Here is a 17,113-nt window from a genome sequence, read left to right as displayed (position 1 = left end):
AACCTCATAATTTTTGTTGTGGATCTTTACCAAATAATATCAGCCAGTGTATTTAATTTATTTTATTTTTTTGTTTGTTTTAATTTGTATTATTTTGTATGCACATTTTACCATTTTCTTTTACATAGTGTAGTGTTAGAGTAAACACGATTCAATATACACCCTTTATTTGCCAATGGTGTGTAGGCCTATGTGTAAAATGGTGTAGGCTAGAATGTTTGCACCATATTTTAAAATCTCATCCATAAAAAAAAAACAAGGAAACTAAAATAATTAAATTTTGTTCTAATGGTGTGCGAAATTTCAAAGTGTTACTTATTTGAAACATAAGGTTAAAGAATTGTATTGTAGATTGTTGTCATAATATGCACATCTGTCATTTATTGTTTTTCAAATAAATTATTAAAAATATATATCTTATTTTGTTTTTTTTTAATTAACATTTTTATCGGGGGGGGGGGGGATTTAAGTCGAAAATATATACTTTAGTCAGAGTCCGCCCCCCCCCCCTGAAAATTTGGTCCACCACCCCGGAAAATATCAAGTGCCCCACCCCCAACCCCGGAGAAAAAAGTCTGTCTGGCAGAAACACTGGCCCTAACTTAAGAACAAGAGCAGCTCGTGAACCGTAACTGCAGGTCCACGTGGTACATGGTTCTCACCAGTTTAAAAAATGAGGTCAGCGGGTAAAAATGTCGAGGTAAAACCAAGGGGAAAATTTTAGTTGAAAAAAGTCATAGACACTTGAAAGCAGATCTATAAACAGCCATAAAGTCAAGGATTTGGGTTGCGAATGTAAAATCATATTAGGGGTTGTCCATAAATGACGTCACACTCGTAGGGGGGAGGGGGGTCCACAATTTTGTGACGGTGTGTGATGAGGGGGAGGGGGGGGTTCAGATGGTGCGACGTCACACTTTTGCATTATAAAAAAACAATGTTAGAAAACAAATTTTAATTAAATTTAGCATTATGGTAGCCTATACACAGAGGCGGGGGTGCAGACCGCACCGGTTGACACCATTTATCGGGTGACACAAAAAAAAAATGAAAATCATATAGAAAAGATATGCTTTTTGCCAGTTCAATGAATGATTTTGTAGTACAAATTGAATATCCCGACAAGGGGCGGGGAGTGGTTTGACATAACTAATGAGAAAATAGTGCAACATCTAGCAATATTAATAATCGACTATGTTTACTATTATCTGTGAACCCTTTAAAGCTATATATATATATATATATATATATATATATATATATATATATATATATATATATATATATATATATATATATATATCTTTTTCCTTTGTTGATGGCGGGGGGGGGGGGCGACACCATGAGTTGCCGCACCGGGTGACACTCGACCTAGCGGCGCCACTGCGGCTATTCTGTGTTTCTGCTGCCTCAATAACACCCCCCCCCCCCCCCCCCCCCCCAGATGTTTGGAAGAAACTTTGTATACAGAAAATCAAAGTATTTTCTGTGGGCCTATATAAAACCAATACTATTACTAGATCCATCTAGAATCTTATTTATGTTTAGCTAGTGTAAACACAATTTATGCCGCTGACGCTCATCAGTTTATGAATCAATAATATTACAAAATGGGAATTTAAAACACAATAATATTAAAGTAAAATCGCGAAACTGGACAAAAATCCAATTATAAGATTATAATGGGTAATTCCCGATAGCCGGAAATAAATAGATCTAGATCTAAAGTTGAAACCATTTGAAATCAAATGAACAGACTAAACATACTTTCATTCTTTAGTGGAAATGAATTTATAACAACTTGATCTATCCTCACTTTTGCTTTTAAAAATAGATCTGTAATAATTTTCTAGGGCATTTAATTAGTTAAGTATAAATAATAGGGCCTAGATCTACTCAGTTATAGATCTACTATTTATTATTTAATATTTATGGGTGTCATTATTCATTAGGTAGGCCCAATAATTATTAAAAATAAGTTAATGTCAAGGTTTGAATGTTAGGCCATTATTTAATTTAATATTTACTACTTATTTAAATATTTAGGCCTAGGCCGGCTAGATTCTAGTCCAGACTAGCTGTACTACACTTTCGACGTACACTATGATTTATTTACCTATTTTAGAAATTTTAGTATTTTGTACTATAGTATTTAGTTAGGCCTATATTTAAGAATTTATTATAGTATCTAGTATATAGGCCTACCATTATAAATTTAAAAAATATTTGCATAATTCTAGAGACGGGAGTTGTGCCTAGAGATCTACAATTGAATTGCTACTTGTTATTTCTTGTCATCTAAATGTTTGTTGTTAAGGCCTAGATCTAGATCTAGATTAATGTGTAGATTCAGATTGTAGAATGTAGATTTTTAAACAGATATTTTATACTTAACAAATAACTTCTTATAGACTAGTACTCACAGTCATACTATAACTATAGGACCCTACTGTGAATCCTCAACCACTTACCTGAAGCGCAACTGGTCGATCACTTGTTACAGACAGTTTTGTCAGAAGAATAAGGCTAATATAGTAATAATAGGGTAATTTTATCCCATTTTGCAGCTATAAAAGGATAATTTGAGCCCATTGTGCACCTATTAATAGTATTTAATTTGAGCCCACTGTACAACTATTAGGCCACTTTGTAAAATAAAACCACATTATCTTTAGGCCTACATAAAATTGAATGGAGGTGGGTGTTTCTCTCTGTGTGATTTTTTATGAATTAGACTACACCTTATACCCGATCGCCATAAACTTTGGGAAGCTGTTGAGAATACTTCTGGGAATATTTCTGTGACTAAAAAATAATTTTCACTCTGCAACAGGAACACAGTTGGCTACTACTTTTGATGTTTGAACTGAACCTGGGGTCGCACACTGCACCCCTGCTGTATTGTAATAACCAGTGGCTCCTTAGAGCGCCCTGTGACACCCCTGATGTGATACTTTGTAGTACAACTATATATTTAATTAATTTTATATTTCAATTAACTTTGTATTACTTCTTCTAGAATGTACATCTGTAGTAAGTGAGAAGCCCAACTGAAAATGCATCCTCTGAAAATCTCTCAAGAATCATTGGAGACAACTGTGAGTGTAATTCTTAGGGTTCCTGCACTCTTCCTGATAGAAGTATGGTTCCGCACCAATCCACATACAACCATCCAGCTCCATTCTGATGATGTTGAGCTTATTGTCACTATTGCTTACTATATGGGTAAGATTTTTTTTTTATCAGGCCTTGAACATGCAAAAAAAAAAATTAAGAAAATTTTACTCTTAAAATAGTATTTCAGGATTTCATAATTTTTAAAGAATTTACTATTAAGTATTTTATAAAACCTAAAGCATTGAGTTAGATGCTATGTTAAATTTTACATTTAAATTTCATAGTGTAGGCAGTAAAGTTTGAATAATTTTCACTAAAAGCAGATGAATAATTCTTTGTTTGCCTTTTCCAGCTCTAATAATAGCAGTGGCTATTGCCACATTGCCACTGAGACATCTGGTGACCTTCTACATCTACCTGGTCTGTGCTGGTCTCATGGCCTGTGCCAGGCTGGTGTCTAAAACCTACGTGTCCATTGAGAAGCTGGAATACGATGAGGAGCTGGACATAGCAGAGAGAAGTAACATAACTATTGAGACGGGGTTGTCTGCCTTGCTGGAAGACCGCAAGCAGATAGAGCGCCTGGTGTTGCACATATTTGCACAGGTTTTGATTGCTGCCATTGTAGCCTATCTGATGGAGATTAAAAACTGGGTCAAGTTCACTCTGCTTGCCTTTGCTCTGCCTGTTGTTGCGAGGTTGATGGGGTTTCCTGTTGCTGAGTTGCATCTGGTTCATGACTTTTCAACAATCTACACGATTCTCCTCATCCTGTTTTGTATATTCAATAATCTTGGCAATATCATAGACATATGTAAAGAAGGAATCAGCATGGCAGTTGCATCCTTTAGAATATTTGGAATTATTCCTGTTGCCTTATCCTTTTGGCGGACCATGGCTTTACCCGTACAACTGCTGCTATTTTGGGGGTTGATGTTCCTTACCCAGATATACGTGTATGTTTACTCAGACAACCTTGGCATCTGGCAGGAGGGTTGGCTGGTTGTTCTTCTGGCCAGCATGGGTGAGTGCTGTGCCACCCCCGTCAGCCTCCTGGCCTTGTGCGTCACAATAACCTACGCATCCTGCGCCGTCCTGTGTCTGACCAAACTTTACCTGCAGGGCCTGGACGCTTTTGAACACGACACCATGAGGGGGTGGACGGAAGGTTTTACAATGCTACTCATAGCCGTGCAGACGGATCTTCTAGAGCTGAAGCCAATACAGAGAGCATTCCTGATGAGCATTTTGTTATTCATCGTGGCTTCCTCACTCATTCAGTCCATGTACGAGATAGTGGACCCTGTCCTGCTAGCACTCAGCGCCTCTCATAACCCGAGCATCTTCAAGCATATCAAAGCTGTGGCGTTGTGTACAGTGCTCTGGATACTTCCGTTGTACATGACATATTTTATCTGCCAGTATTTTGAGATGGATTTTTGGCTAATGGTCATAGTCTCCAGCTGTTTACTCACCTCCGTGCAGGTCATAGGGTCCATTGTCGTCTACCTGTTGTTCATGTATGATTTCATGCGCCCGGAACCCTGGGAGAAACTAGACGATGTTGTCTACTGTGCCAGGGCTGTCACCAGAGTAATGGAGTTCATTGTTGCTGTCTTTGTGGTCTGCTTTGGCCTGAAGGAATCCCTGATTGGAGAATGGAGCTGGATCAACTCTATCATTCTCATTGTTCATTGTTACTTTAATGTCTGGCAGAGGCTGCAGAGTGGATGGAAGAGCTTCCTCCTGCGCTGGGAAGCCGCTAAAAAAGTGGAGTCGCTTCCGCTAGCATCAGAGGAGCAGTTATCCCGGCATGATGATGTGTGTGCTATCTGCTACAGTGACATGAAGACGGCCTGCGTCACACCTTGCGAGCACCTCTTCCACTGCGTTTGTTTAAGGAAGTGGCTGTACGTGAAGGAGACCTGTCCCATGTGCCACAGGGACCTGGCCAACAACCAGGTCAACCCCAGCTCCAATGAGAACCCAGCACCAGCTGATGATGGTGGCGCCACCCAGCGCGGGGAGGGAGAGGCCAGGGAAGGTGAGCTGCACAAACAGGACAGCAGCGACAGCTCCAGTAGTTCCAGTGCCAGCCTTGAGGTGGACAGCTTTGATGAGGATTATGATGATGCAGCACTGGCTGAGGCTGATCAGTAATTTCTTTCTCCCAACACAGATATTTCTCTTCTTTAGCAATACAGGAAAAACTGCATTTCAGTGACTTTTTTTTGTCTAAGTGCACAAAACTATCTAGTCATTTGCCTTGTGACATTAATTTTAACCTGTGCAAGCATAAATTAAGTTTTTATCCAGGTTACGCTGAGAAAAAAACTAAATACTTTTACCTCATTAGAACTAGCACTGGCTAGGCTAATTTATAGCATTGGACAGCAGAAAGTACAGGGGAGTTGTACTATAATCAAAACATAATCAACTGCTATGCTTCACACTGACAAAATGTTTCATACCACATATTATACCAGAATTGTTTACTTTGCTTACATCTTGTGTAGGCTATAAGGAATCTCTCAAAAATGGGTGCCATCTATGTTCAAAGTAAGTTCTTTGAAATCTTGCCATATCAATTTATATGAGAAATAGTTAAACAAGCTATGATTCTTTTTGTAACAGTTCAAAAACGTATTATAAAAACAAAAACACCACAGATAATAATGTAATAAAAGAAGATAACACGGACCATTCCTTGTGTAAAACTTTAAAACGAATTTATCATCTTCTGTTTTCATCTTGTTGCATTTTTGTTCTTTTTAGCCTTTTTTTTTTTAATTGAAGAATAGTTTTTCATTGACGCTTGTTTAAGTCAAACTTAAATACTGAAAAAGGTCAGTTATTTAAAAATTCAACAATGTAATTGGCTACATGATTTCTTTGACAATACTATGACTCAGTTATATTAAGTGTGGTTTCACTAAAATTTAGTGTATGTGATTATTTTAGCAAACCATGTGGTGCACGTATTTAGGTTGTATGAGCCAAGTATAATCCTGTGATAATTGTTGAATGGTACCTGCCATAATTTTAATTAGCCATGAAGATTAGTGTTATGGATCGAATAGATCAACCAAGAGAATCAGAGAACTGTTTGAAAATTGGTCTCTACTAGGCTCAACAACTCCAACCAACAGCACTAGCTTTAAAAGATGTATTGTCATTTTTAAGAAGGAGGCCTATACATTCTGCATTTTTTAATTTATTTTTCTTTGATTTTGTTGTTGTAAGTATTCTAATTTTTTATGTTTTTTTTTTAAATTACCAATTTTTTTTAAATTTTTCATACATAAATTGAACTGTGCATATTATCAAGCTTGAACTATGTGATCCAGGTTGTTTATTTTGACTTCTTTATGTTAGTCTAAGACCTCTTCTCATCTACCCATGTATTAAAATGTCAGACATTTTTTATGATATAGTGTAACATTTTGTGAAAAAATAAAATCTATGAACCATGTATATTATGATTAGATCTTTCATATATAAAATATATCATCAACACAGTAGAAAAAGCAAAACAAATCTTGAAGTTTTCCCCTATTGCTAGACTTAAAGGCATGTTTCCTGGCCAACTGTTTGCAACCAGGCCTTACCAAAATATTTTACATTACCATCTACACCCTGCTGTATGTATATAGTATTTTACATATATTCATACATATATATATATACATATATAAATATGTATGTATATGTGTGTATACATGTGTGTATATACGTGTATATATATATATATATATATATATATATATATATATATATATATATATATATATATATATATATATATATAAACTGGCACAGTTTATGAATGGCATAAATAATGGCTAATTCCTTGAGGATTTACAGAATAAGGCGTCTCCTTCAAAGCTAGGTCAAAGACACATAAATGGGCATAGTCCAGGAAAATATGAGCCAAAGATTTCTAATTGTATTAGTTCTTGATTCAAGAATGTACATTAGTTAGGTTGTTGTTTCATAATTCAGAATTATGTTGCAACATGAGACTTTGTCACTGACTTAAACACGGACCTTTTCTTTTACCATTAGAGGACTTATTGAATCAATTACATAGAGGACTGTATTGAATCAATTACACAGAGGACTTTATTGGATCAATGTTACAGAGGACTTATTAAATCAATTACACAGAGGACTTATTGAATCAATTACACAGAGGACTTATTAAATCAATTACACAGAGGACTTATTGAATCAATTACACAGAGGACTTTATTGGATCAATGTTACAGAGGACTTATTAAATCAATTACACAGAGGACTTATTAAATCAATTACACAGAGGACTTATTGAATCAATTTTACAGAGGACCTATTGAATACATTCTACAGTATTTACAACCTAGTTGGCAGTGCATTCAGTGCGGCAAGAACTGGCACATTCTTACAATCCTACATCCCCATTAACCTAGATATCGAATTTACTCCCTACTAGCCTACACTAAGCTGAGAACGTGGGTGCCGTCATCTCAAAGCCAGCGGTTCCAGAAGAAACCAATCAGTCAATAGCCAACCGTCGTGTGATCAGCGAACCGCGTCACGATCAGTTCTGCTGGCGGGCTTTACGTTTGGCAACAGGCGCGAGTAGGTGGGCTGTGCTTAGACCAGACCCGTGGGAGCGGCCTTAAGTTGGCAATCTGGTTAGGTTCTAGAGGGGAATCGCTCAGGACTATTCTTCTTTTGGTGTTTCAAAGTGGACGAATACATGACGTGCTTCGCTGTAGAACTTGTTCGGAGTCGTCTGTTTATATTTAGCACCAATATACCGTGTTGCGTTAATATAAGTGCCAATTTTAAAATTGTACATTCGAATGCTACAATAGCTCAGTAAGTGTATATTATATTCTCCTTACATTTGTGCAGCAATTGTATACGCCAATTTAGAGCTGTTTAGTCTTATAAACTTAGCTGCAAATACATCATGGAATTAAATTCACCGGGACTCAACTCGACGTCTCTGGAAACATCCACAGCGCCTCACATCGTATTTCTGATCCTCTTTTGTGTCGTTTCTTTCGCTGGCAGTTTTTTAATCATCTTAGTCCTGCTCCACCACAGCAAGTACCGCTCTGTGCAGAACGTCATGATCGCCAACCTCTGCGCCCTGAGCATCGTCGACTGCGTGTTCAACATGGCGCTTGTGCTGGGATCTCTGGCCAGCGGCGACTGGATCTACGGAGCTTACATGTGTAAGGTCAACAATTTCTTCATGAACATCGCCATCATCCACACGATGGTGATGCTGGCGGCCCTCAGCGTTGACCGGTACTGCGTCATCAAGTTCTCGCACAGGTACGAACTCTGGCTCCGCTCGTGTAAGCTTCGAACTCTGATCGCTTGTGTCTGGGTCCACGCGTTGGCTTTCGGCTTACCGTTTCTGACGGACGTTGTCGAGTCCTCGTATGTCCCTCACATCCACATGTGCACCTTGACAGGCAGGACGTCCCTGTGGTTTCTGCACATCTCCCTCGTGACCTGCTACATTGGACCACTCGCCACTACCCTCATCTTTCAGCTCCTCTCTTGTAGGCTCTCCGTTAAACTGGGATATGCACGAAAAAACGAAAAACACCTAAACGATTATACCCAAATCGTCAGCAAAACCCCGGAAATGTTCAACTACAACTCGCATTCTTTTATTACTTTACTAACAGCGGCGTGGTTTCTACTCGAAGCGCCTTTTATTGTGGTTTTATATGTTTACATGTACGAGGAAAGCAAGGGTCAAGGACAACCTTTTATCATCCCGTGGGACCTCGCGTCAGCTTTCATCTGGATGAGATTTGCCTTCTCGGCTGCGTGTCCCGTGATCACCTTCCTATGCAAGAAAGAGCTCTGGCAGGGCACTAAAGAATGGTTTCTGTGTCGCAGGAACAACTCAGTGGTGGACATGCACTCGGCCAGCGCCTCGTCTGACGTCAGTTTACAGAAGGACTTCTCTAAAAGCGCCGAGAGGAGCTTCTCCACGCCGAAGAGCTCGAAGCCGCAAGAGAGTTCCGAGATGCAAAAACCTCTTCCGTTTAACGTGCCTGTTCTCTTCGCCACCTCGACTGGGATTTGCATTGAAGATCCCGACTATCGACAACTGGATACCGAAATGGTTCAAACCACTTGCATCGTCGATCATTTGAAAGGTAAAACATTAGATATAGTCTATTTGGAATACGAATACGCGGATGAGCTTGTTGGGGAGACTAGTGATTACGATTCAAGTTGCGAAGTCGATCCTTACTGTTCATCCCAGCCGGTTTCTGCCCGGCAAATTCACGGAATATTCCGCCGCTCGCGGTCTATGTCTGAGCCGGAGATTAAACCTCGAGTCTACGACAATAAAACAAAAGCTGATGGTGGGAATCTTTCTGGAACATTCTGTGCTGATTCAGGGCTGGATCTCACCAGCACGTCCGCCTCCGCTGCTTCAACTCAGTCGTCTGGTAAATCTGTAAAAAGAAACGCAACAGAATACCAACACGTGCAGCCTCGATCTGACGAGACTCGACCCACATCAGATACAAATAACTCAGGCGCATGCGTGGGAATTCCCAAAGTTAGACAAGATGACGTAAAAACTTCAAACACTACCCATTCTCCACAAGTTAACAAAATAAGAATAGAGACACCTAGAAGAGCTGGAAATAGATCCCACGTCAACTTATACCAAACCCCAAAGAACTCTGATCATGCGAAGATTCGTTCCAATCCACAGCACATACAATCTGTGCATATTTCTCGTAGTGGGCTCAGGGGAGTTAATGCAACAGATACCCCTACTCTAAATGATGGATCGATAACAGATCTATAACAGGAAATTATCTCAGGTAAGATTTTCGATATCGTTCTGTAATCTTTTACCCGCTGGGCTTAATATAATCGTGGCTTAATTAATGTGCCAATCAACCGTGACAGAGACTCGTAGCTTAACGATCTACTCACACAGGCAGTGGGTCCTCCATGTATTAATCAGTCCCTTGCATATCAAGCGAACAGGTCTACATAAATCGACGTGTTTGTGGTGGGCTGGATGTGAACAGCATACTTAGATCTAGTATCAAAAGGTGTAGTTTAATATGTGGGTAGACTTAAATAACAGTTATGCAGACTTCATTAAAAATGGTTTCTGGCCATAATAATAATTAAAAAAAATATTTTGAGAATCAAGAAACGTCTCTTTTGACGTATGTGGATTAGACCGTATATCTTGGTATCTCTAGAAACTAGCCATAACCAGATTTTCAAATATGAATTCACCATGTCCTAAGCAGTGTTTCTTCCAGACTTTTTTCTCCGGGGGGGGGGGGGGGGGCGGACACTGTTAAAAGTATATATTTTCTATTTAAATTTCCTTTCGTTCGGGGGGGGGGGGGGGGGAGGGGGCGGTAGACTTTTTTCGGGGGGGGGGGGGGTCCGCTCCCCCGAAGAGATGCCTGGAAGAAACTCTGGTCCTAAGTCGAATCCTAACTATTAGAAGTACCCATGAAATTGTAAGGTACAAAGAGTTAATTAAACCCCCGATTTTGTTTACATCTACTTAGGCCTACATTTACTTTAGCCTGTTATTTTTTTTAGCTGGCCACCTATGTCTTCGCGTGAACGTCTTGCGTGACAATAGACAAAAGCAATTACCACAAGTTGCACACGATTATCGCCCGTCGTTTACTGACGTCCGCTGATGTTGAGTCGGTGATTGATCAATCTTTAACTTCGCATCCTTACATTTTTTTCTTAATTAAATAAAGTGGAATAGTACGCTAAGATGTACATCGTATGGTAGCTGACATTGTATTTAATAAAATTGTTTTTTAAATTCTTCTCACTAGACTAGTGCTATTACGTCGCTCCAACTATTGTATTCACTACAGCGTGTATTCCCATATTTAAAGTACCTTTTTACCCCCAACCCCCATATCCCTTATCGAACATTGGATAACATTTTCTAATAACACAACCCGTCATATTAAATTTAAAAATTTAGGCCACAGAAAGAGACACATCGTTTTAAACTTATTACATCTATATTTGAAAAAGTCTATATTTTGTGAAAATGAAAATTCGTAAGTCGTGTCAAACTATTCATCCACCTATTTTAATTAAGTGGAAATAATTTAATAAAAACAAGAATAAAGATTATATAAGACAGTATAATATAACATTGTTCTATACCCTCACCCAACCTCATAAATCATTACATAACATGAGATTGTATGTGCTTAGTCCTTAATCAGCATGCAATTAACGCTCATTAACCGGCTACTCAAGGAAATATTTTTTCACGGGCTGGCCTACACTGGAATTTTCCTATCCATGGGACGAGTGGGTCGAGTCTAAAGAGTGGGAGAGGAAGGACTGGGGTGGGGGATCGTTCTTTTAAACCCCCACCCAACGACGCGTCACTCAGGATTTCTTCAGTAGCCCTATATGCTATAGTTCTGCGTTACACGAATTTAGGCCTTAATACTGTTAAACCATTAGTATGGCAATGAATTATATACATTTAGAGGTGTCGATTCCGCATTATGAAATGACCAAACAAACGATTACTGAAGATTACAAAGCTCTATAGATACACAATTTCATTTTTAATGAGTTTTTATCTTGTTTGAAGGGTGGGAAAAATCTGGCAACAATTTTAACTGTTGCAACATACAGTTTTATACTGGTGAATCTTTGGCTGACATTTAAACAATCGAAATTTCTCGAGCTCTTGCTTCTGTCCGAGATACAAAAGAAATGAAGAACACGACAGGCTGAAGTTTTGAATTTCAATTCTAAGAATGTTATCTACATAATAAAGCCATGCTTAATTCTCTGTATTTTTCACAATAGTCTCCCCCACCCCACCAACCCATTAAAATTATTCACCTGTAACAAGTTGAAACATTAAGGCGTAACCTCTTGTTATTTTTAGTATATCGTATATGCATATATAGGGTATATATAACGTCACACTTTTTAAAACACGCCTACCCTATCGTCACAATGGTATAAACTGTCAGACCCCCCCCCCCCCCCATGACATTTTTAAAAGTTTTAAAAGCTTTTATTTTTTTTTAAATAAACTCTTTTTTCTAAAGATAGTAGCACTCTATGTTTTTGAATGATTAGACTTGTATTATTTATTGAAATATCATATATATATATATATATATATATATATATATATATATATATATATATATATATATATATATATATATATATATATATATATATATATGCGTGTGTGTGATAGAGATAAATATAGATATACATATATAAAAATAGCCTGTGTAAGTGTATGTAAATAAAAGTATTAGCATTATGGATTAAATATAGAAGCAGCTCAGCAATCGATATCTGACAGTCGGTAGGAGGTCCTTTACTTGATTAACATTTAATGACATTCACGCACGGCTGACTCCTCTTATGGGCTGTATAAAAACAATTTTCGCTGTATAAAGCTGTAATGCGTGTACTTTGTACACAACTTTGGCTTATGCAGGTGCCTGCGTACGCTTACAATAGCTTCAAATTAAAAAAAAAAAAAAAAAAAACGTCTATACAATAGGCCTACCGTTTTATTTTTCTTGTTACGTTTTTCTCCGTTTACGTTTCAGGTGTCATTTTGTTTAAGGTCGTATGGGCACAATGCCATTCACTGAGTTGTTAAATGGAAATTTTTTATTTTGCTATTTCTCGAGACATTTGAATGCGTTGATTATTTCAAGTCGCCTGATTAATATTAGATTTTTTACGTTTAAAGAGCTGATAAGTCCCATAAGACTTCTTTGAATCAACATTATGATTATAGCTAAAAGGTTAGAGTTTGTAAAATTATAGAGTGTTCTTTTTGTATGAACACGTTCTTGATTACATACACGCTTAACGTGTGTGAACGTGACGCGAACTAACACCGCGTTTACACTTGAGACATGTACAGGATACATGTGTTGGAAAAAACACTTTTATCAAAACATGTATAGCGGGGCCCACTCACCGCGAAGTTGTTTTTTCTAGACGTGAAGGGGAGGGGGGTACACGTGATCCCCCCCCCCCTCTTCCGAGAGTTCCCTAAACGATTCCAATATTTCCCGAGCCTAAATTTGGTGGGATCAAATGCTTACCCGAAAAACTTAGGCTGATTCTCACCAACTGATTGGAATTCACGAAAAATATTAAAACAAATCCTTAGTAGGCCCACTTAACGATTAGCCCAACCCATCGCTTAAGCAAACTGGTATAATTATTCTCCATTAAATCAAAGAACGGATTTGTAAAAAAAAAGTAAAATGATTATTAATTATTTATACAATTGCGTAATTTAAAAACAAAACAAACAACGGCTGCCCACCAATGACAACTTATGTTTAAACAAATAATCACGTTTTTCATTCCACAGATTATGTCGCGTTTGTCTAAACGTAGCGGCTTGATTAAACAGGCGAATCCATTAGCAAGCAAACATACAAGGCAAAGTTACAGATATGACGAATGCGGGTAAAATGGTTATCGTCGCTGGAATTTGCACAAACTTGAATTATTTGCCCTTTTTTTTGTCGAGATGTGTTTGCGATGTTAATAATAACCTGTGGTTTAGAGACCAGTTGAGTTTGTTATGTTAATAATAACCGCTGGTTTATAGACCACTTGTGTTTGTTATGTTAATAATAACCATTGGTTTATATGCCAGGTGTGTTTGTTATGTTAATAATAACCGCTGGTTTATAGGCCAGTTGTGTTTGTTATGTTAATAATAACCATTGGTTTATAGACGAGTTGTGTTTGTTATGTTAATAATAACCATTGGTTTATAGCAGTGGCGTAGCGAGGTCGGGTGTCACCCGGTGCGGCACTTAATGGTGTCACCCCCCCCCCCCCCCAGAGGCATAGAGACCCTTCCCAGGGACAAACTTTCAAATTTTCGATTTGCACCCCCCTCCTCAAGTTTTCGATTTGCACCCCCCCCCCCTCGAGTTTTTCTCTATATATTTTGCTATTTTTTGCCTTGGTGTCACCCCCCTAAATGGTGTCACCCGGTGCGGTCCGCACCCCCGCCCCCCCCCCCTCCCCTCGCTACGCCCCTGGTTTATAGGCCAGGTGTGTTTGTTATGTCAATAATAACCCCTGGTGTCTGGCCTGAAGCGAATAACGATCAAAGAGGTCTATAAAGTGGCAGCAACAGACTGAACCCAATGCCACCTCCCTGGCCCACTTCTGCCAGACTATAATTGTTCCTGTAGTTGTCGAAACCTGTTAATCTCCATTTTAAGTACCGACCTCTTTGGTTTCAAACCAATGAAGCAATTAAATGTAATGTGGTACTTAATTATTTTTAATTACAGTATTAAATGAATTTAATTGAGATGAATTTGTAGATTGAAGCTTACAAACACACACACACACACACACACACACACACACACACACACATATATATATATATATATATATATATATATATATATATATATATATATATATATATATATATATATATATATATATATAAAGAGAGAGGGGGAGGGAGAGATAGAGAAAAATATACTTGATGTATATTAGAAATGTCGTTGATTGTTTCTATAGATCTACGAGTGCAAGCCTTAATGTCATTACTAACTTAAACCATGTCATTACTAACTTAAACCATTTGGTCGACACCCACCTTCCCCCCCCCCATCCCACCATCTCTTCCTTTTTTTGCAAGTTTTCAGAATTAGTGTTTGAATGTGTGACAGTTATATTTTATTAGATGGTGTAAACAAAACAAAAATCCAGTCATCAACTTGACCATACCTGCCGTGCTACTCTCTGATACACTGAGCACACACTATCAAGCCACAGTGCTTGGAACATGAATCTGTCACACTGAGCTTGCTGTTTTTTGTCATTGAGCTATATTTTTCCCTAAATTATTTCAAAGAGTATGACATTTAGGAAGGGAGTTTGTTGTTTGTTTTAGTTCAATTCCAATTAAAATTCCCCCTTGATCTTAGTTGCAACACGATAAAATGTAATTAAATTTGACACGCTGGCTGTTGATACAAAGTTCTATTGGCTGTATGCCTGTTCGATTTATTTTGTGTACCGTCAATTGTTCAGTCTAAGTGAGACACTGATTAATATTTAATAAGTCATCTAATAAATGGTTATAGAAAAATGCTGTCAAAAGGTATTTTCTAATCGATACGCTTGAACTTGAAACTAGTTTCGAAGTATCGACCACTGAAAGACAACTTTGTAAATAGTCAATCATCGATTTAGCAAGGGAAGTAATTCTTTACGATGTATATACTGAACTGGATTGTTGGTCTTGGGTATTGAGGAACGTTAATAAATTGCATCAAATACATTGTTTTAGAATTTATTTCTAAAAGCATATCAACTTATAGATGTTGTTTGTTTTTTAGTTATAAAAAATAATTTTGCAACTGCTGTAACTCCTTTTGACTGTAATGTAAAAAATAATATTCAAAATGACCCATTCCCTTACATTACCAGGGTAAATAAATCAATGATAAAATGGGCCAGGTTCGTTAGTGTTCGCTTTCCCTCTGTGTAGTTTTTTTTTTCTCCACCAGAGTGCATAAAGTGTAGGTATGTTTACTAGGCTGGTGGGTCGGGGTGTGCGTGAGTGAGTGGTGATAGCTGAGGGGGTCGTCCATAAATAACATCAAGCTTTTTTGCTATTTTACCCCCCCCCCCCCTCTCTCTCTCTCTCTCTCTTCATAGTCAGAAAAAGCCAGACCCCACTCCTCAAATGACGTCAAACAGCCTACAGTCTCTCTCAAGCAGGTTTTAAAAATTTAAAAACATCGAGTTGTATACAATATCTTTTGAGCTTGACCATCACAAAGTTTTTTAAATCAATTTCTAAAACAGCCTTTTAAAAACGCAAAATATTGGCTAAAATTCAGCTCACGACATTTCTTGATAAAATGCACAAGCATCACAAAACTCCTCCACCCCCCCCCCCCCCTCACCCCCGTAGATGGTTGACGTCGTATATGGACGACCCCTAAGCTACATCGGCGTCACTATTCGAAGGTTTTACTTAACGTCTTAAAATGAATATCAGTTACTTCAGAAGTCAGCGGTTGAGGCATGGCGAGTGTTAGTGAAGAGCAAAAAAAAAAAATGTAACCTTCTCAACTTGCATGACGAAACTTGCCTGCCTATGCCACTGCTAACAGTAGTTTATATAGGGAGGCGTTGTAAGCTGGTGACTGCGAGATGGAGATCAACCTTTTGAGGTGGGGGGGGGGGGGCGCTAGTCTTAACCAAGGGTTTCAGTTTTGTGATGGGAGGGTGGATGGGGCTTATACAGCACATGACCACTTTGTGACCAGTGATATTATGTGGAAAATATGCGTGCATGAAAGTCCTAAGCTACAGTTAGAATGTAGATATTTTACGATAAGAAAGTAGTATTGTGGTGATACAAATATTAATTTAGTTTTAGAAATGTTTGAACACTAGAATGAAATGCATGAGTGAATTTAGTAGAACGATTGTGAGAGTATATTGATGCATGAGATTTCATTTAGGTGTATTGTAGTTAATTATGTTTGCTGTGTTCATGATTAATTAAAGTACACTTTAAACCTTGAGAAAATATCTTTTTTTTTAAATTTATTTTAGTTTTACTACATGTATTAATTTTGACCGTAGCTGAATACCAAGGGGCCTGTGGGGCCCATTCCACCAATGAGACTAGCATGAGGCCCTATGTCCAGTGGGCACCCATTCCGCCAATGAGACTTGCATGAAGCCCAATTTGTAGTGGGGGCCCACTCTACCAAGGGGCCTGTGGGGCCCATTTCACCAATGAGACTAGCATGAGGCCCTATGTCCAGTGGGGGCCCACTCTACCAAGTAGTCTAAGGTAGGGCCCTTCCACCAATGAGACTAGCATGAGGCCCTGTGTCCAGAGAGGTCCCACTTTACCAAGGGCCTAAAGCTGGGCCCATTCCACCAATGAGACTAG

General features: G+C 38.4%; 2 protein-coding genes across 3 annotated transcripts; both read left to right on the top strand.

The window, feature by feature from the left end:
- The first annotated feature begins 1,760 nt into the window (after positions 1 to 1,760).
- On the top strand, positions 1,761 to 6,559 carry LOC131944867 (RING finger protein 145). 2 transcript variants are annotated; one of them, XM_059305743.1, is made up of 3 exons: positions 1,761 to 1,838; positions 3,020 to 3,225; positions 3,470 to 6,559. In XM_059305743.1, the coding sequence occupies exons 2-3, from the start codon at positions 3,057 to 3,059 to the stop codon at positions 5,275 to 5,277; spliced, it is 1,977 nt and encodes a 658-aa protein (XP_059161726.1). In that variant the 5' UTR covers positions 1,761 to 1,838; positions 3,020 to 3,056; the 3' UTR covers positions 5,278 to 6,559. The 2 variants fall into 2 exon arrangements, with proteins under 2 accessions (XP_059161726.1, XP_059161727.1); XM_059305744.1 differs by having other exon boundaries at positions 1,775 to 1,865.
- A 1,465-nt stretch (positions 6,560 to 8,024) lies between these two features.
- Positions 8,025 to 13,825, top strand: LOC131944838 (galanin receptor 2b). Its single transcript, XM_059305689.1, has 2 exons — positions 8,025 to 9,971; positions 13,529 to 13,825. The coding sequence occupies exon 1, from the start codon at positions 8,075 to 8,077 to the stop codon at positions 9,953 to 9,955; it is 1,881 nt and encodes a 626-aa protein (XP_059161672.1). The 5' UTR covers positions 8,025 to 8,074; the 3' UTR covers positions 9,956 to 9,971; positions 13,529 to 13,825.
- Positions 13,826 to 17,113: the final 3,288 nt, after the last annotated feature.

The sequence above is a fragment of the Physella acuta genome, unplaced genomic scaffold (genome assembly GCF_028476545.2).
Source record: "Physella acuta isolate Inbredline_101_S28 unplaced genomic scaffold, ASM2847654v3 ptg000511l, whole genome shotgun sequence".
NCBI lineage: Eukaryota > Metazoa > Mollusca > Gastropoda > Physidae > Physella > Physella acuta.
The sequence above is the reverse complement of the archived record's forward strand: the minus strand, read 5'-3'. Positions and strand labels throughout refer to the sequence as shown.